Here is a 20,037-nt window from a genome sequence, read left to right on the forward strand (position 1 = left end):
CTCGGCATTAGAAGAGAACACGCATGTCGAGCTGAATAGTGTGATATATCGAAATTGCAGCTTGGTATTCGAAAAGAAGACGCATGTCGATCTGAATAGCCTGCTTTTTCGACATTGCAGGTCGGTATTTGAAGAAAAGACGCATGTTGATCTGAATAGGGCTAGCCTGCTTTTTCGACATTTCAGTTCGGTATTTGAAGAGAAGACGCATGTCGAGCTGAATAGCCTGCTTTTTCGACATTGCAGGTCGGTATTTGGAGAGAAGATGCATGTCGAGCTGATTATCTGTTGCGTCTTTTACGGATTCTGCAGCACTTCTTTAGAATAATGATAAACTTCAAATGACAGCTGCAACACTTATTTCAAACAAAGGTCATGACACACCATATGCTGAGTTCTTTCACTTAATAATAATGACTGCTATAGCAAGAAATAACCTCACTTTCCACACTCTTTAAAAACAATTATCATAAAACTTGGTAGCCATGCGGCGGCCATCTTTAAGTTTGGCAGCCATATTGATTTTGAGGTTTTGGTCTCGATAAAAAATTAAAGGTAAGGTATCAAACTATAATCATGCAAAGTGGTTTGCGTGTAGAATTATCTGAACGATTCAGCCAATTTGGAGCTCCATGCACTCTAAGAGTTTTAAAATTTTCAAAAAAAAGCTATTCTAATGTTTAAAATAATGAATACTCAGACCCCTTCTTACTTAAAAAAAATCATTTTATCATCAGACAATACTACTTTCTTGCATTCGTCTTCTGTTTTACATCCCTACATAGAATACTGAAACTGTTCGTAAATCATTAATTTATTCGGGATCATGTATCTTCCTCATCACTTTAAACTTGTTACGTCTGTTTTCCTACTTAAGGAGTAACCACACATCTATGTAAGTGTTTTTGTCGAATACCATATCTCAACTTAATAGGTCTGTCTTGTAGCTCTCGGATTTTTCAGTACGTTATTTTTTTCATTTTTAATTGCTTGTATATTGTTTAAATTACAATGTATCTTGCTGTTTTTAGGGTCTCATGGAAAAACAGAAGTGTTGTTCAAATAAGTTATCTCGTAAAACCAGAGCTTCATTATCATTATAACTACATGCATTATTATTATCATAATTATTTTATTATTATTATCATCATCATCATCATCATCATCATGGTGTAGGTTGTCAATCTCAGACTTTTGAAAATATTCGTATTGGGAATGGAATATAAGTGGTAGAATAACGACATTTTAAATGTTATTCTGTATTTCATAAAATTATGACCGGATAACGAACCCAAGGAGGTAAAAGCGAAAAATGAAATTCATGAAACTTTGTTTACTGTCTGCAGTTACAAATTTAGTCATTCTTTCAAATAAAACAAAGACCGTTTTGTGAATTAAAATGGATTGGTTTTTGCCTTTGATCGATATTAAGCATGTCCAGGTCACAAGACACCAAGTCATAGGACATAGATAATATCTGCCAATAAATTTCATCTAAAACATACGCTAATTGAAATTTGTTGAAAACACTGTCTTGGGAATAATTTTCTCAGCAGGGATATAATTCCACATATATGTAAGTCACTCGTTTTTCGGTAACGTAAGCGGACATAATTCTAATTTTTCTGATGCATGAATTAATGATATACATGTACAAGCTTTGTTGCACCTTAAATTGGTAGCAACGCGTTTGGTAGTCACTACCAAAATTCGGCCGAGTTTTGGTAGTCACTACCAAAACGCGTTAGACTCAACGAAATTTGGTAGTTTACAGAATTGTAGTACCAAAATGCGTCGGATATGTACACATCCAACGAAAAACGGTATTAATAAAAATCTCATGATTTGCAAAAAAGAAAGATATTTTGTAACAAATGGTCAATATTATTTCAAAGAGTGTCAAAATGGAACTTAATCGCTCATCCGACCTTGACCTTTCAATCATGAAAATATATTCAGTCAAGCAGGACCATTGGAACACACGTGAGTCTTACTTTGACATATATCGAGAGATATTGAAGGAACTTGGCACAACTGTTTACCACAATTATTTGATGCGTCGGACGCATGACCTGACCCTGGGACAGGTTTCACGAACGCTCATAAATAAGTATAGACTGTTTCAGGTTAAAATTCTAGCGATTCACGAAAAACTTTTCGTACACCCCGGGGAGTAGGACTGCCGTTAGACTGAATGCACAAATGTACACTCCTGAATTGTTACATCTGTTTTAAAGTTGAGGTTCAGTTGCACATTAGCTAAGCGTTTGTCCATTACTCGACTTAAATGTTGGTATCTTGGAAACATGAGCCTTATTATAATGACTGAATATTCAGGATAAATACTTTATGCGACTTGGAACGAGAGCCATATATCACATTAGAACCTCCACAGAGGTGGCGTCGGTAGCAACGTTCTAGTTGGCGTCCGCTTATAAATTTTCATGTAATCAGATCCTTCGCCAGAGAATACTGAAAGTTTAGCACCAGAGAGTGCCGATCCTTCGCCAGAGAATACTGAAAATTTAGCGCTAGAGAGAGCAGATCCTTCGCCAGCGCATACTGAAAGTTTAGCCATAGAGAGTGCAGATCCTTCGCCAGAGAATACTGAAAAATTAGCGCTAGAGAGTGCAGATCCTTCGCCAGAGAATACTGATTCAGTGCCAGAGAGAACAGATCCTTCGCCAGAGAATACTGAAAAGTGCAGATCCTTCGCCAGAGAATACTGAAAGTTTTGCGCTAGAGAGTGCAGATCCTTCGTCAGAGAATACTGATTCAGTGCCAGAGAGAACAGGTCCTTCGCCAGTGAACACTGAAAGTTTAGCACCAAAGAGTGAATATCCTTTGCCAGAGAATACTGAAAGTTTAGCTCCAGAGAGTGCAGATCCTTCGCCAGAGAATACTGAATGTTTAGTACCAGAGAGTGCAGATCCTTCGCCAGAGAATACTGATTCAGTGCCAGAGAGAACAGATCCTTCGCCAGAGAATACTGAAAGTTTAGAGCCAGAGCGTACAGATTCTCTTGATCCTCAGATAAAGTGTACCGATCCTCAGCCAGAGAATACAGATTCTCAGCCGGATACTTTAACTTTGCTACGATTAGTTGAGAGACAGCGTCATAGGAATTAAAAAAAATGCGTATTCCTTCTATATTTCGCTTTGATATGCTACCATTGCACGTACAAATTCAAATAGTGAAAATTTGTCTGAAGGAGAATCCATCAAATACGATTTGTTTTAAATAAAGTAGAGCATTTTTGAGAAATAATTAAGTTAACAGGAATTCTCAGACCCAGCATCTACCTTTCTGAAGGAACAGTAGAGGAAGTCCCGCAAAGAACCAGCCTTTAGAGGATTCTTTTAAAATGTGGAAGAAATAGCGGTTAATTTTAGAAATAAAAAAATGTGATAAAGGAACCAAGATGGTCAAATACACTAGTCTTTGTTCAGTCTAACGCAATTTGGTAGTGACTACCAAAACTCGGTCGAACTTTGGTAGTGACTACCAAAACTCGGCCGAATTTTGGTAGTGACTACCAAAACTCGACCGAATTTTGGTAGTTTCTACCAAAATGCGTTGCTACCATTTTGAGGCGCGGTAATGGAACGCATTTTGGTAGTTTGGTCTACATCAGTGGCTGGGCTCATTTTAATGATACACACGGATGGGAGAGATAAAAGGGGAAATAACAACCCAAAACTGTTAAATTCTGAGCGTGTATAAGGGGTCTTAAACATATCTAAACGAAAATCAGAAATACGATATATATTATATATATTGTTTCATGTAATTTTGAGGGATCTTATACGAAGCTTACTTCGCAGTAAGATAAACTGTCGTCATCATTATTTTCATCCTCAATATCATCACCACAATCATCATTTTTCATTATTATCAGTTTCATTATCATCATTATCATCACTACCATTATCATCATCATACCGGTCGTCATAACCATTGATTAAATTCTATGAAAATTAAACAATTTCACAACACAAGCATATATACGTTACTTTGATTACAACACATTTAAATAATTGTAGGGTATGCACTTGTCAAGTTTAAGAATTGAAATGTATGCAAAACACAATCAAGAACTGTAAGAATAGGAAAATGCTGATCATGTGATTAATATATTTAATTCTATGGAAATTAATCATTTTCACAACACAAGCAAAATATACGTTATTTTGATTACAAAACATTTAAACAATTGTTGGATAGCTCTATGCAAAGCTAAAGGAAAACATTTAGTTTTTGCTGCTGGTTATCAAACTTGCGCGAGAAATTATGCCCATAAATATTCTGACCAAGTTTGGTGAACAATAAAATAAAGTTTGGTTAACATCGGACAAAAACTGCTCATATAAGAAAGCGGAAACTGTCAACATTCACAATTCTGGGTTATTCGAGGGTCATACTTCCGGAGCTACTGAGATGATCTGACTGGTTATAGATCTTGATCAAGATATAATGCAAATCAGCATACTGACCAAGTTCGGTGGATATTGGAAAAGATTGCTTAAAACTCTAGAACTACTGGGATCCGGCTGATTATCGAACTTGTCCCAGATGTTAACATTCTGACCAAGTCTATAGAACACTGGATAAAAAATGCTCAAGTCAGATAGCGAACAACTTTTGGAGCCGCCCGCCCACCGCAGGTGTTCTTACAATGCGCCGTATACAAATGAAGAAGAAAGTCAAAATCTGCGATAAATATTAAGAGAAAATCATTCGCATATATGTACATAAATAATAAGATACATGACATTGTATACCTCATTGCGGAGCAAGTTTCATTTTTCAGTAAATTATATATTTCTTACAAATCTAAACACACAGAACCCACCATTTCCATGTGTTGCCAGAGGAGGACCCCAAAATGCCACTCGCATGTATACATCAAAATCAAAATCAAAATCTAACGACGGAGAATTCAGTCTTTGGAAAATTAGTCAAGTAAGCCCAGGCCCACATTTTACCATTTTTTTACGTTGTGTTTCAAAGATATCTGTGATTTACTCTCGAAACCCCTCACCTTTAAAGAGAAAAAAACCTTTTTTTGCTGGAAATATTTATCTGAGACCCCTTTACACGGCGCACAGAATTCACCATTTATGTTTATGTGGGATGTTTTAAAAAATATTTTGGTGGAGGACCCACGTGCCTTCCTCACATATATACTCCGTTTCACACATAAAAACAACAAAACAATACAATGTTATTGCAAAGGAAACGTCGTTTGAAGCCCCTTTCACACTCTCAGGAATCTACATTTTGGTTGTTTTATACGAAAACTATATATCGAGAGAGGAACTCCGAACACCCTCTCTGACCATTTTTATGAGACATTCACTCCTTTTATCTCTCTCTTTTATGCGTAATGCAAAAAATGAGCTGAGTCCCCGGTGTAGAAAAAAACTACCAAAATACGTTCCATACCATGATCCTTAACACATCATATGTACCATTGCAACGTATTTTGTCGCTACCAAAACTCGGCCGAATTTTGGTAGTGACTACCAAAACGCGTTGCTACCATTTTGAGGTGCTTTATATGCACATGCACGCGTGTATGCGTCGTATGGACAGGATTATTTTCTCTTATTTTTGATAAAAGTAGATTTTTCAGTATGTTTATTCTGTTCACAGTTATAACATTTTTTTTTTTAAATTCTTTTCTTTTAATTTAAATCCTTCATTTCTCTAACAAACGTCTTGCACTCGCTGAGAAAGTTTTGGTTGAACCAGGATTCGAACGTTCGCGTCTGGTCCAAGAAACAGTCCTGGTGTTACTACATCAGTTTAATTTTTTGGGGGGTAACTTATAATAATATAAGCAGTCAGTTGATTCCCGGTATCTTGTAAGTTGTCAATTTTTTTTTCAGTCACGTTGACTTGCTCTATGCTGGGCTATGAGTCTCTATTTAAGGTCAATATCAAAGGAATTAAAAACTAGGTCGGACATGCTGCTGAATATTTTAAAAAGAAAGCTGATAAAAAAAGAAACAGATTTACAATGCAATAGCACACTTTATGCGGACAAAATCATATGCACATTTATACCATCCAGTTTCAGCAAGCCAAAACTATTAACTTTTTTTTTATTATATATGAAGGACAAGGAGAAAGAATTACATGTTTTTGTTTTAAGATTGTATTTCAACTTCACATCCTTTCTTGTTCATGCATACAGTCTATCTACATGTATATAAATATGTTAACCGAGAAAGCAGAGCAACTGTTAAACTAGAGATATTTAAAGTTTTAGCCTTAATGAAATTAAATCTGTCACCCGGTGGTAAATCGAAATAAAGATCTTAATAGTATTATTTTTATAGTGCTGGGGAAGATTTTTTGAAAAGAGGAGAGGGGCCCCCGACTGTTGTAAAGTAACTACAAACTAAACAAGTAATGGGAATGACACGGTCACTTCTGACATAAAATAAGTCTTATATCTCAAATTCACTGAGCTGCTGTGATTGATATGGATTGTTTGCTAAAAACTGAAACTGATATTTTAAACTTGTAATCTAATTTACCCTACATAGTGAATCACGCTGTTTCAGTTTACGGACTTGACACGCTAGAATAGAATAGACCTAGACTCTTATTGGAAACAAATAGGAATGGAACGAGGACGAACGTTTTACATCACACTGGTCAGCGGTCTCGTGGCGTTAGTGTTGTTACTGGTTTCTTTGTACCTTCCGGCACAACTGGTGTTCGAATCCAAGCCCTACGCTCTGGTTGTTTTGAAAAGTGGTAATCTGGATGGATGGAGTGCCGAGGAGCTAGGACTTACCTCTGCCCAACTGGACATGGTGAAGAACAATTATGAGGAATTTCTCAGCAGGCACAAGACAGCAGACGACAGTGAGGATAGCGATTCGTCAGACGATGACGATACCGACGGTATGTTTAACTTAAAGTAATTTTAATCACTTCCATTATTTTGTAAATTTATTTACCCGGCTGGATCATCATTGTGAATTTTTGTTTAATTGAAATGTTTAATTTTGTTCAGCAGCACGGATAAGTCAGCGGCAGTAGAAGTACAATTATATCTTTCAGACTTCTATCGCTATTCAGTTATTGCCTATATACTAAAACAAGAATTTTTCAAAACGATATTTTTTTAACTTTTAGCTAAAACAACCTTCTACGTTTTATTTACGTAATTTTTCAAGAGTTACTTTTTAAGATATTGTAGGATCATATTCACGTATTGCATTACTTACTTGTATATTACTGATGACCTTTTTCATGGGTAGAAGTCATGCAATGTCACGATCTGACATGAGCATGGGTTTAATAAACTAAATTTTAAACGACTGAAAAGTTGCTTTACTTCGTACTCTGTGACCAAGTCCACCAGGTTCATGTTGTTAGCAGAAGGTCGCATTGTGTCGGTTTACTGTTCCTATAGATTTCACGTTCTTGGCCCAGTCTTATTTTTCTCATAATGTTTGCCATAGTAATGCCGGATAAGCTCGAAACCAGGTCTATATATACTGGAAGTAAAAAAAAAACTAGGTTTAAAACCAGGTGAAATCATAGAAAATTTTTAATAACACTTTAATCTGATCAACACAAAACCTGTTAAGAATGTTTGTCATTACTAGTATGTTAGGTTCGAAACTCGCTTGATGATACTCTAGAAGACATATTTTACCGGATTTACATACACCATGGGCAGAATATTTGTATGAAATTAAAATCTGAAAAGTAGATCCCTCGGAAGCACCGAAAACAAGGCAAACAGTGAAAATTGCAGACTCGGTTTGATTGAGTCTGTTCATGAGAAAGTCGTATATTGTAATAAACTGGGTTAAATGTGGTATCTGACGTGCTCACAAACTTAGATTTTCTACCTGATCCTCATGTAACATGGTCAGAATGTTGACCTGCATAACATCTTGGCTAAATCTGACACTGGAAAATTTTGTGTAAGAAACTAGGTCACTAGGTTAATTCATAAAGATCCTTGTTAACACACTTAAGTCCATATTTTATATATGATATTCATGAAACTTTGTCAGAATGTTTAAATTCATATAATCTAGGTCAAGCAAGAAACTGGTTTATCTTGGTTCAGACACTAGGTCAACAGGTCAAAACATAGATAAAAATCTTTGTTATCGCTGAAGAGACAACATGCATAAACCATGATTAAAATGTTTGTCTGAATGAAAAGCTAGTCAAATTTGATATTGGGTCATCTGGGTTGTTCAGGTGAGTGATTTGGGGCTTTCATGAATCTTTTGCTTCACTTATCTATTCCTCTTTTTTTACCATTACGATTTGAATTGTTTCAAGTTGAAACTAATTGTGAAAACACAAAGGAGGATAATAGGATAATTACTTGATTGGTATAACAAGATTAGGAAGAGTAACCCTTTTAGTATATCATCGTATGGTACTAATGGTGAACCGTCCGTCCGTCTGTTCTTCGGTCGGTCAGTCCTATCGTTTGGCTCAAAAAGTGGACCCTACCATGATTTTAAAATTTAAAACAAATCATGAACCATAGTACATAGATAGAAATAGCACGCTGTTTCATTTTGCTGCTACATTTAAAATATGATTGGCCTGGCAAAAATAGTTGAAGAGATTTCCCATGAAACATATTGAATGTACAAAGATAGAAAACAACAATATAGATAAAAATGTGCACGTTGTTCTCTTTGTCCTTTCGATCTTCCGTCCGTTAGGCACAATATATGAACCCCGTCATAACTTTGAAAGTTGCGGTAGTTTTTTATGAAATATTGTGCAATATAAATATAGAGAAAATGTATGTTAATTTATTATGCCCGGCTGGGTGTTTGTCTATCCGTCTTTTACCAATTGCAAAAAAAATGTTTTCATCAAACCAAACGGACGGACGGACTGATAAGAGACCATCCCATTCCTTCTTTAAAACTTGAGTTGACGTCTTCCAACAGGACAGCCTTGAATAAATCCTGGAACGTAAAGTTATCATTCTAAATTATGTAACTGTTTGAATGAACAATGGCAAACAACCTTTTCTTACACAGGAAGCCACAAAATAGTACACATGGATAACCTGAAGAGTTCCGACAAAGTTTCGTATCATACCCATGCTCATGGCGGCAAAGAAAACCATGAAAATGATGACAATGATGATCGTGACAACAATGTTGACGATGATGATGATAATCATAACGATGATGAAGGCAATAATGATGATGATGATGACGATGACAAAAGGAGGAAAAGGCGTGATGCTGATGATGATGACGATGATAAAGGAGTCGAAGCAGAAGGTCAGTTTTATTACTTAGTGCGTGTTACAGTTTTATGTGCTGAAAGATACCAGTTCCTCACAGCGAACATTATCTTTTCACTATGCTAAAATGATGCAGGTAACTATTATACCAAACAAAAATAATAAAAAACAATAAACAAGGGTTTCCAGCAGACAACGAAGCTCGCTTCAAAAAATAGCCTGTAACAAATAGCACATTCTTAAAGGCGTGTGTTGGGGGTGGGCTTGTTTTCTACTATGGGATGTTTAGCTGGTGAATGCTGGTTAAGTAAAACCCAATACTAAGAAACATAGTAAAAAGAAAATAAAAATATATAACGGTAAAAGAAAGAAATGTGTGCGTGCTTGCTGGCGTGGGGAAGGTGCATACATGGAGTTAATATAAAGAAACTGAAACTTTGAGGGAAAGTGGCACGAGAGGTGCTTTGGTAATGGTGTGACGGGATAATACGAGACAATTTATAAACACAAGAGACAAAACAAGAGGGTCATAATGACCCTTGATCGCTCACCTGAGTAATATGAGCTAGATGTATCAAATGTCAAACTGATGCTAAAGTATTAAGAAAGTAGGTCAGTAAGTCAAATTCATGGTCATTGAAAGTCAGTTTTAAGATCAGTATGCAAAACTGTACATGTCGCCAAAATTTCAAGGCTGTATCTTGAAAAAAAAAAAAAGTAGGTAGGGGCGCGGCCTCTTTTCACCCCAGAGGCACAATTCGAACAATCTTGTTATCAGTCAACTAGGCTATGATACATACCAAATACCCATGCAAAGGCCAAGGCCTTGAACTTTTAGACAAGAAGATTTTTTAAATTGTTTTCCTATTTGTCTATGTAAAACTTAGGACACCCTGGGTGGGGCCTCTTTTTCAACTAAGAGGCATGATTTGAATAATCTTGGTAGAGGACCACTAGGCAAGGCAGCACCAAATATAAATGCCTAGGCCTTCCAGTTTCAGACAAGAAGATTTTTTAAAGTTTGTCCTATATATGTAAAACTATGGACCCCCCCACCTCCAGGGAAGGGCCTCTTTTCACCCTAGGGTAATAATTTGAACAATCTTAGTAGAGGACCATAAGATAATGCTACATACAAAACATCAAAGGCCTAGGTCTTGTGGTTTCAGACAAGAATATTTTTAAAGTTTATTCCTATATAAGTCAATATAAACCATGTGACCCAGGCCTGGGCGGGGCAATATTTTATCCTAGATGGATAAATTGAACAAACTTGGTAAAGGACCAATAGATGATGCTACATACCAAATAAAGCCCTAGGCCCTGCGGTTTTGGACAAGAAGATTTTCAAAGTTTTTCCCTGTATAAGTCTGTAAAAATCTATAAAAATGTGATGTGTATGTCTGTGTCTGTGTCTGTGTGTGTGTGTGTGTGGGGGGGGGGGGGGGGGGGGGGGGGGGGGGGTATGGAATAGGAAGACAATATATTAAGAAACACAGTACTTTTGCGGAGGGTGTGATTGGTGTAGATGAGTGGATGTAGAAATGGGAGGGGTGTGGGTGCAGATGACGGGATACTAAGAAACAATATCAGGAGACGTAAGAAACTGAAAGTTAAAAAATGCGCGTTTGATGGTTGGCGTGGTGTGGGAATGTGTAGACAGATGGACCAACAACCTGATATATGAACAGCATTTCTATATTCGGCTTTCCACCTCACAGCAGATAATAACAACTTAAGGATAACATTGTGTAATAGGCCTCAATTTCGCCAAAAGCGTACATAAAACTTGTTAATGTAAGCTTTAAAAATGTCAAATGATAGAAATAAGGTGCATATTGACAAGTTAAATGGTGACAGAAGTTCTAAAAAAAATCCTTTAGATTACCTCCCCTGATTTTTTTCATGAATTATCTCCCCTGAAAACTAGAAAAAAAAAGATGTTCTCCTTTTCCCTACGGGAATGTTAACTTCAATACCGATTATCTCCCCAAAGAATTATAAAATTTGAAAAATCTCTCGGTGAAAATTTTTTAATTTTGAATGTCTTTAAAGTGACCAAATTTCATTTAAATATTACCATCCAGTCACAAGATACGAAATATGGCTATTACACCATGTTATCCTTAATTTAGAGAAAGACAAAAGGATCAGAAGCTCGAAATCTAATTTGTATAAAAATGGCTAAGTTTATATAGGAGCATAATTTGGTTAATGATAGAACATAGAACCTAAATCATTCAGCTGGTGTTATCATCACGGGCACGTAGTGAAAAAAAAAATGTTTCATTCAGTTGAGATAAAGTAGTTACAGAGATACTCACTCGAACGCAGTACTGCCAATTATTGCCAAGTACTTGAAAGGGAATCAGTTCTTAAAAATAAAGGTAAAGAGTTATGACATACATGTCATGCAGGTGATACTACAATGACCGAGAAGTATGTGCAGTTTTATTTATTTACCATGTGTAGTAACTGAGGTACTAACTTCAGAACAGCGTTTTGTTGGAAAAATGTCAAGTAACGAGGCATAACTTCACCAAGATGAAAGCAAAAGTTATAAAATCCATATCATTCATTCATTTGATATTACCATGTCGAAGCAGTGTGTGAAGTTTTTTTTGTGGTATGTTACTGACATACTAACTTGCTGACAGATTTTGTTTAAAATGGCCAAGTAAAAATCGGGACACACTTTTATCAAGAAGAAAGCAAAAGTTATGGGGCCTATACCATTTAGTAGGCTTTACCATGAGGGATGTCACCAGAGCTAATGCGATATCACCGGCGTCGGCGTTAGTGTCATGTTTATACACTCTTACTTATCACAACTGATTGTCACACGAGATAAAATGGCGGTACATGTACTATCAATTTTGTTGATTTGTTTGGCAGATGGCGATGACGATGATGATGATGATGATGACGACGAAAGCAGTTCCTCCTCCTCCTCCTCTGATGATGACAGCGATGAAGAATCATCGAGTGATTCGGTTGTACTTACGCTTGAACAAAGACTTCAGGTATAAGTAGTTCATGACCATAGTCCTTTGTCTGTCCAGAGAAGTGTTCAAAATATTGTAGAATAATCTTCTAATTTGAAGTCAAATGAATAAAACAGTACACTGTTCTGCTCTGGTACCCGGTATTGTCGGGTACACTATGGTAAATAAATTTGCTATATGTTCTATATAGAATTTCCAGTCTTCTGAGAGCAGTATTATCTTAAATGACCTATAAATCACAAAAAAAAAATCCCAGAAAAGTAGGGGTCGTGTATCTTCTCTGAAAGGTCAACATTATGGAATATCTTTCAATCTAACAGCTAAAATGTGGGTATGAAGACGTGTGTACTAAGGTTTGTTTACATTTTACATGCAAAAAATCTACTTGAAAATGCTACCAGAATGTCACGTATATAGGTCAACAATGAAATAAAAACAAGAACTGGCTTACATAAAACACGAAAATGCCACTTTAATTGGAAAAATGGAGATTTTTTTTCATTCCGCAATTATCCGACTTGCCCGAAAATGCTGCTTGATCACCTAGTTAGTACAGTGCTCCCTCTCTAGAGCGGTCCTCTGAACAACAGTTTCCTCCTTGCAACAACATTTGCTACTGACTCCAAAACATGTTTATTGTTCTTTATTTTACCTCTATACAAACAACTCCCTCCGAACAAAAACCGATTTTTCCGTCTCCCAAAGGGTGTTGTTGTAGAGTGGGAGCACCTTGGTTGACTTAGAGTGTGTGCAGAATAGTCAAAGCGATATAGGTCGGCATTAATTCTCCCACATTGAGTGTATATGCACACATTAAATGTACACAATTAAACCTGTGTTAAACCTAACCCTAACCTTTTGTTAATATATTGTACACTCAGTACGTGCGTATATCCAACAGGGGTGATTTAATGTCGGCGAATGAATATGCCCAATGAGTGACGAACTACATTATTAGAATTGGCTGGAAAAGATGCCTGAAATTCTATTTGAACTTTATATCAGCTCGAGTCTTAGTTTGATGAAATAACAAACAGCCCAGTGCAATAACCTTCATACAAGTTTGTCTTGGCTTCAAAAATGTGTTGTTGTTTTTTTTTTCTGTCAGAAATTTGATATTTCAATAAAAGCCTAGAGATATTTTACTATTTCATACGTCACGGTCTAGTTTTGATACCATGTTATTTGTGTATGCTTATAGCGTATAATATACAGTGTATTATATATATATATATTTATGGTACAAGGTATATGCCTATAGGTTGACTTGAAAATTAAGCCAAAAATATGACAAAAAGATGCATTAATTTACTGTGCATTCGGCTAATACTTTTCATCTTTTATATACAAGGGCAAAGCTGTGTCGCAGACAGTAGGGTTTGGCCTTTTTCATGGAACGATGTGTTCAGTAATGAAGACTTCGAAAGAAAGATGTCATTCCATATCTGTCAATGAAGCGATCTTTGCTGTGAAGCAAGAAGTGACTTTTATGGAAAATGGTAAGTTTCACATGTGTGTGTTTCCAAATGGTATTACTATGAAGTTAGTTGACTTTATGTAGTGAAACCTTTTGGCAACACATTTTAAAGAATTTCAGAATATCCGCTATTTCCCTATTAAAAATATATGAGCCGCACCAAGAGAAAACCAACAGAGTGCATTTGCGACCAGCATGGATCCAGACCAGCCTGGTCGCAAATGCACTATGTTGGGTTTCTCATGATGCGGCTCATATTTCTGTTGGTTTTTTTAAAAAAAAAAACGCACCGTACGTGTATATCTGTTTTAATATGTCCAAATTACGCATATATCTATGGTATAAATTTGTCCGTGACATGGAAAATTGGGTCGTCATGAAATCCGGAAAATTAAAAAGAATGGGCATTATGTTTATTTTGCTATTTATATACATTGTTCATTGCGATAGCTATGTTTTAGACAATGTAACAGTATATTATCAAAAATAGATCAAATGTTGAATAAATATATCAGTTCTTTGAAAAACCAGCCTGCTTTCGTTTTCGATAACAAATCGTCCTGAAATCCATGACATTTTGCTTGATTTCCGTTACCTAGGCTCGTCCGAAGCCATTTCTTCTTGTCACCGACTTCCCCAAGATTGTTATGTACCTACCTACATAACTCGTTGTATCCTATGATGGCTTTCGTTATGTCGCGTTGACATGCGCGTGGCTTCTGTAGCCGTCCTGGAGCGCGCCCAACGGGACAAAACGAAACTGACAACGCGACAGAACGAAACGTACAATGCGACAGAAGAAATATTCTATTTCTCCTTGACATGGCATGCGAGCCATTAACAATAATGTTTGATTTGTCACGTTGGCATTCGCGCGGCTATATATCACAGTTCGTTTTGTCGTCCGTACGTGCGCGCCAACGCAGAACAACGAAACATTTTATTTCATCATAGCGCGCCAACAAGCCAAAGTCGAAATATTTTATTGAAAGTTTTGTGTATCATTATGGCGCGCACATCAACTCGAAACAACGAAACATTTCATTTCGTTTCGGCGTGCGCGCCATTAATTGGCTTCTTGACGCAAAAAAAGTTTCGTTCTATTGCGATCTATGATTCAATATGCCGCGTTGTTAGTTTATTTTGTAGCGTTGCCGTGAGCGCCATTACACACAAGACTTTCAATATTTTGTCATGGTGCATTAGTGCCCGCCAGGGCGACACAACGAAATGTGCTATATAAACCAACGCGACATAACGAAATGTCCTTAATCAGCCACCATAGTTTTCTGAACCCCATAGAATACAACTATTGAAATCTCAAATGTGCAGGTAGAATACTGCTTACAAAATCCCACATGTACTTGGGAACTAAAAATAAAATCGTGAAAAATAGGAATATAGGGCAGGTGATTGAAAAATATAAATATATCGATATATTTCAGATATCAATATGCCAATGTGGAATAATTTGAGAGTGGAGTCTTTGTTTTCTGTTATCACATGTATCCTCGGACTGGTTTGCTTGTTTGCTTCACTGAAACCATGCTGTGACAACAAACGCCTACCAGTCTACCTTGGTTCCGTTTCGTTCTTTGCTTCCGGTGAGTTGAAGTTATGCTACATTTACTTTCTTCATGTTAAATGTTTGTATTCGCCTTAACAGATTGGGGCCACCTAAAGGTAATGGATCGGCGATGTTCGTGCGATGACGTTTTGTCCGTAATAGACTTCGACATTCTCCGTCTTTTTTCTCGACCGAGCTACATTGGCAGTCGAAGAATGTCGAAGCAGCCTCGGGAGATAACGTAATATCTCGTAAATTGCCTAATGTCATTACGGGTCCATTACATTATCAGACTGGGGTTATCTAAAGCCATGCTTTTGTCAGAAGCATTAAAGAGAATTTTTTTTTCCTTTCATAGATTTTTTTTTTCAAATTCACATATATGATAGGAAAATTTGTGCTGAAAACAATGAACAAATAAAAACAATGGGTCACCAGGCTTGTTTTTGTGAAAAATTGTTTTGAACACACCCACTGTTGCTGAAACTGCCAGCGATTTTTCAACATTTTCATAATTTTCTGCTTTTTTAAAATAAATACCAACCAAAATATGCATCAAGACAGCACAATAAGGTTTATTCTTTTTACAGATTTTATTATATACTTATTTGATATCATAGTCATATTTGTAATACTATATCCTTACAATGATGGGTACAAATGCAAAAAAAATCTTGTTTCATATTCACTTTTGTGAACTTTTTTCAATGAAAAATGCCAATAGCAAAGAATATTTTTTTTTTAATTTTGAAAAAACTGTTTCATAGATTTTTTCCCTGTATTTCTTGTGTATAAATAATTGTATTTTGAGCATATAAATGGCTAAAATGTATGGGTCACCAGGCTAAATTTTATGTTTAGACCACTTGAATACAACACCTGTTCCGACGAAAAATGGCGCGATTCTGACCAAATTGATTACATGTATATCTGCTAGAAGTTAAGAAAAGTTTTAAAAAATCTTAATTCTTTCTATATAATTGAATACTAAATAATCTGAAAGGAGATATTGGCGTATCAATACAAAGTCAGTTGTCTAACATTATATGAACAACACTGTCTTTGTATTAAATTGTGATGTGAAAACACAGCAACAGAAATGGCAAGGTACATGTCAGGCATGATACATATCAATACAACATAAACCAGTATCAACATTTGATTACTGATAAAACTTATTAAATATGTTATTTTATTCAAGATTCCTCATATTTAAGATTGTCTGTCACATGTTTCAACAAATGTTGACTTTACTTCAAATTTTCGCCTCGCAGAAACTTGCGCATAAAATCTATAGGAATTCCCTTTAAGGCCTGTATCTTGACAATTACAAAAATATATTGTAGATTGGCGATTAATAAATTCTTACAGTTTATATAAGCTTGCTGTACGGACGGCAGCACCCGCACCATTGGCTGTCGGGAATATGCAATTCAAAGTGACAATATTAAAGGTATCCAGTGCCTATCTTTAAATGAAATGTTTTATTTTTGGATACTTACTTCAAATGTAGGACATCCTCATATTTTTTTTAACTTTACTAAATACATATATCAATTAAAGTATCTACAAAGCTACTTCCATAGTGAAAAGTCATTTGTTAAAAAGACTTCCAGTGTTATAGCGGTGGTAAACATTCATACCGTGTTAAGCAATACATGTGTATACTGTTTGTTTTAAACCTAATGCATATGCATAATAGATCTATTGCTAATACACACAAGTTTTGTATTTTTATGTTTACATAAACTAATTCTTTGTATTTTAAAATACAAAGTTCGGGTTCTAATATGCCTTTAATACAAACACTTCAGGCGTGCTCGTGTTTATACCAATTGTTCGCATCCTCCTCGTTTCTTCCGACTTTGAACAGAATCTTGTGACGGACCTCAATGTGACAACAAAACTGCTGACGTCATGGTCGCTTGTGGCTTCCGGTATTGGTGCCCCGTTTGCTCTGATGGCATCATTTACACTTATCGCCACTAAATGGTACAAGGTAACGAAGAAGTGGTATCATGTTCTGAAACCGAATCACGAACTTCCGGAATATGCTGCAAACGGTAAAGCTGTAGAAATCAAAATGACGGATTTGGAGCGGAAAGAGGCAGAGGGCAATATTGAGACCAGAAAAAATATTTATCAACATGTTTAGGAAAAAAGAGAACTTCTGGAGGAAATGGACAAAGAAAAGAAAACGCATAATAAACAAGAATCGTGGCTATGTGAAATATATAACTATATATAAACATTATTACGTTTTGTATTGCATAATTACAGAACTGAGAGCTGAATATATCTGCGTGCGTGTCAGATTGGTGTGACCACAACCAGTTAGTTTCATTGTGATGTTAATATATCAAAGAATGATATAATGAGATGAAATCTAAAATTTCTAAAGATACAAGTTTTTCATAACTTAATTTACTCAGAATCATAAGGCTTATAGATTAGTTCACGAAGAATGAAAATTATTACCATATCAGTAAAACAAGGGAGACAACACAAACATTGATATTAATATCATGAAATCCTGTTTATTAGACATTTCTAACGTAAACGTAAATCGGAAACGGATTACTGAATCCGTAAATGTTATTTGCAAATAATGGTCTAAGGGAGATACTATTGTATTACTATTGGATGAAATTGTCTCCCATAGACCACAAATTAGCCTAAAATTTTACGGATTCAGTATTCCGTTTCGTAATTACGTTTACGTTAGAAAGGTCTATTCAGCATATTACTGAATACCGTTTTTTGTGAATGGTTATGCAATGTATCTATATAGGAATGTTCAAAATTACATGTAAAACATGCAGTGTATGATATAAAGAGAAAAATTAGTACACCAATAAAATTTCATCTATAATACGGTTTCGTTTTGAATGACTACAGTTATCTTTTTGGCACTCATACAGGTTTGTTACGGTTGTCACTTGATCTACACCAACATTTTCCAATTCAGCACTATAATCAAAAGGTGAGCTGGAAACACAGTGTCTACGAAGAGTGAGACAGCTTGAGCCCTATCCAAGACCAGTATTTCAATGGTACATCCCATGGCCTTATATTTATAACAGTTTTGAAAACTGTTTAAGATTAATGGTGAAAACATTAACATGTACAAACAATGTAACGTATTAAAAACGTTGTTTTCGAGAACCCCTCAATCCGGAACAGCCAGCTGTTTGTTAAATATTGACCTATACTAGTATACAAACTATAGTGGGTTCGAGCCTCACTCGGGGTGTTGAATTCTTCATACGAGGAAAACATCAAGTTGGCTTACGGAAGGTCGTTGGTTCCATCCAGGTGGTCACCAGCGATGAAATAATGCACGGAGGGGCACCAGGAGTCTTCCTCCACCACCATAAACCCAATAACAACAAAAAACATGTATCTGATGTCAAGGTCAACAGTACAAAACTGAAAATATGTCTAACTATTGACAACTACGCACTGACAGTATGAGAAAATGGAAAATTACTTGCGTCACATGCAAGGAAACCAAGATACTGCGCACATCGCAAAAACAAAAATCGTGACAGTCAAGTCGCCGTTTAAAGTTAATAATCCCTTCGTATTCCGATAAATTTAAAATCAAATAATATAACAATGCCATTCTTATAACTGGATACTTTAATTATTACCTATAAATTACAAGTTTTAGCTTCAGCTCGTAAGTAGTAATATCATGTTCCCGGTTTGGATGAGTTTACATGTATAGGGGTATACGGTTTGTAGGCAACGATCTGTCGTTTGTAGTGTACCCCTTTCCAAAAAGGTCAGGGATATTCGACTTCTGAGACATATTTGCTTTCACATCTGCCATCCGAATTCATTTCTTTTTAATGCCAGGCACCAGGTAAGAATTCATTTGGTAACCATCCTTTAATTGCCTTCCGGCTCACTTCTCGGTCACATAGGAACGAATCCAAATAGAGTTCGAACTTTGACCTACTTTCTCGAGGCGCACGCCTACACCACTTGGCTCATTTAATGCTATGCAGATGATGGAACAAATTGAACCGATACGTTGGAGAACTTCTGAAAATATTTTGTGTCATATTAGATTTTTATCCGCTTAGCTTTTTTTGAATAGAGTGACATTATGGTTCTTCCTTTGTCTTTCGTTTGAGACGATCTGCACAGCGCATAAAATTGGTCCGTAGATCAAAGGTCAAAGTCACAAATTGAGTTCAAATATATCCTTTGAATTTTGTTTCCAGTGTACAAGTTCGAAACTGGGCTGAGAATACACATTTCTCATACCTCTGAATAAACACATTAATCCCCTCACCATTCCCCTTTCAATTTCTTGTGCCTTAGTATTCCATCACCGCTGCCCCATCCTTCCATCCACTGCCACATGACATCCCCACTCCGACATACGCACTCAAAATAATCCTTTGCAAGGGTGATTTCCCCATTGAGGCAGTTCACTACCAAATCAAATGTAAGCCTCCGCTGGTCTGTCATCGTGTTTTCTTTTATTCTACCGTGTTTCAGTATGTATCACTTAGCATTCTATTGAAATCGGCATGTTCCTATCACATGCTATGTAAAAATGGCGGCGTAAGAATTTAATGTTTTGGAAAGAGAAATTGAAAGAAGCGAAAAGGAGTAAACTCAGCGGGTTGTATTTAGCGAACTGTGATTTTCTTATATAAAAATTAACACCCCTTTTCTTTTTGTTTTTTAAAGTAGAGATATAGTTCTTTATGGGAA

At 36.2% G+C, this 20,037-nt stretch overlaps 2 protein-coding genes across 4 annotated transcripts in view; one reads left to right on the forward strand and one right to left on the reverse strand.

The window, feature by feature from the left end:
• Nucleotides 1-3,890, reverse strand: part of LOC123550568 (uncharacterized) — a 6,706-nt gene extending 2,816 nt beyond the window's left edge. The window contains exon 1 of the mRNA XM_045339000.1: nucleotides 3,819-3,890. Within this exon, the coding sequence (XP_045194935.1) occupies nucleotides 3,819-3,890 (72 nt within the window). The remainder of the gene's footprint in view (nucleotides 1-3,818) is intronic.
• On the forward strand, nucleotides 767-18,178 carry LOC123549250 (uncharacterized). Of its 3 annotated transcripts, none has more exons than XM_053545538.1 (7): nucleotides 767-895; nucleotides 6,574-6,919; nucleotides 9,046-9,294; nucleotides 12,153-12,280; nucleotides 13,614-13,761; nucleotides 15,185-15,343; nucleotides 17,121-18,178. In XM_053545538.1, exons 2-7 carry the CDS (start codon nucleotides 6,634-6,636, stop codon nucleotides 17,459-17,461), a joined length of 1,311 nt encoding a protein of 436 aa, XP_053401513.1. In that variant the 5' UTR covers nucleotides 767-895; nucleotides 6,574-6,633; the 3' UTR covers nucleotides 17,462-18,178. The 3 variants fall into 3 exon arrangements, with proteins under 3 accessions (XP_053401513.1, XP_053401514.1, XP_053401515.1); XM_053545539.1 differs by lacking the exon at nucleotides 767-895 and adding an exon at nucleotides 903-962; XM_053545540.1 differs by lacking the exon at nucleotides 767-895 and adding an exon at nucleotides 1,560-1,576.
• Nucleotides 18,179-20,037: the final 1,859 nt, after the last annotated feature.

Source organism: Mercenaria mercenaria, chromosome 6, assembly GCF_021730395.1.
Source record: "Mercenaria mercenaria strain notata chromosome 6, MADL_Memer_1, whole genome shotgun sequence".
NCBI lineage: Eukaryota > Metazoa > Mollusca > Bivalvia > Venerida > Veneridae > Mercenaria > Mercenaria mercenaria.

What these genes read in the sequence shown, in the direction of transcription:
- LOC123549250 (XM_053545538.1), top strand. Translation starts at nt 6,634, where the DNA reads ATGGAACGAGGACGAACGTTTTACATCACACTGGTCAGCGGTCTCGTG. An exon ending in CGCTTGAACAAAGACTTCAG is followed by an intron (nt 12,281 to 13,613) that starts GTATAAGTAGTT and finishes TTTATATACAAG; the next exon opens with GGCAAAGCTGTGTCGCAGAC. An exon ending in AGTGACTTTTATGGAAAATG is followed by an intron (nt 13,762 to 15,184) that starts GTAAGTTTCACA and finishes GATATATTTCAG; the next exon opens with ATATCAATATGCCAATGTGG.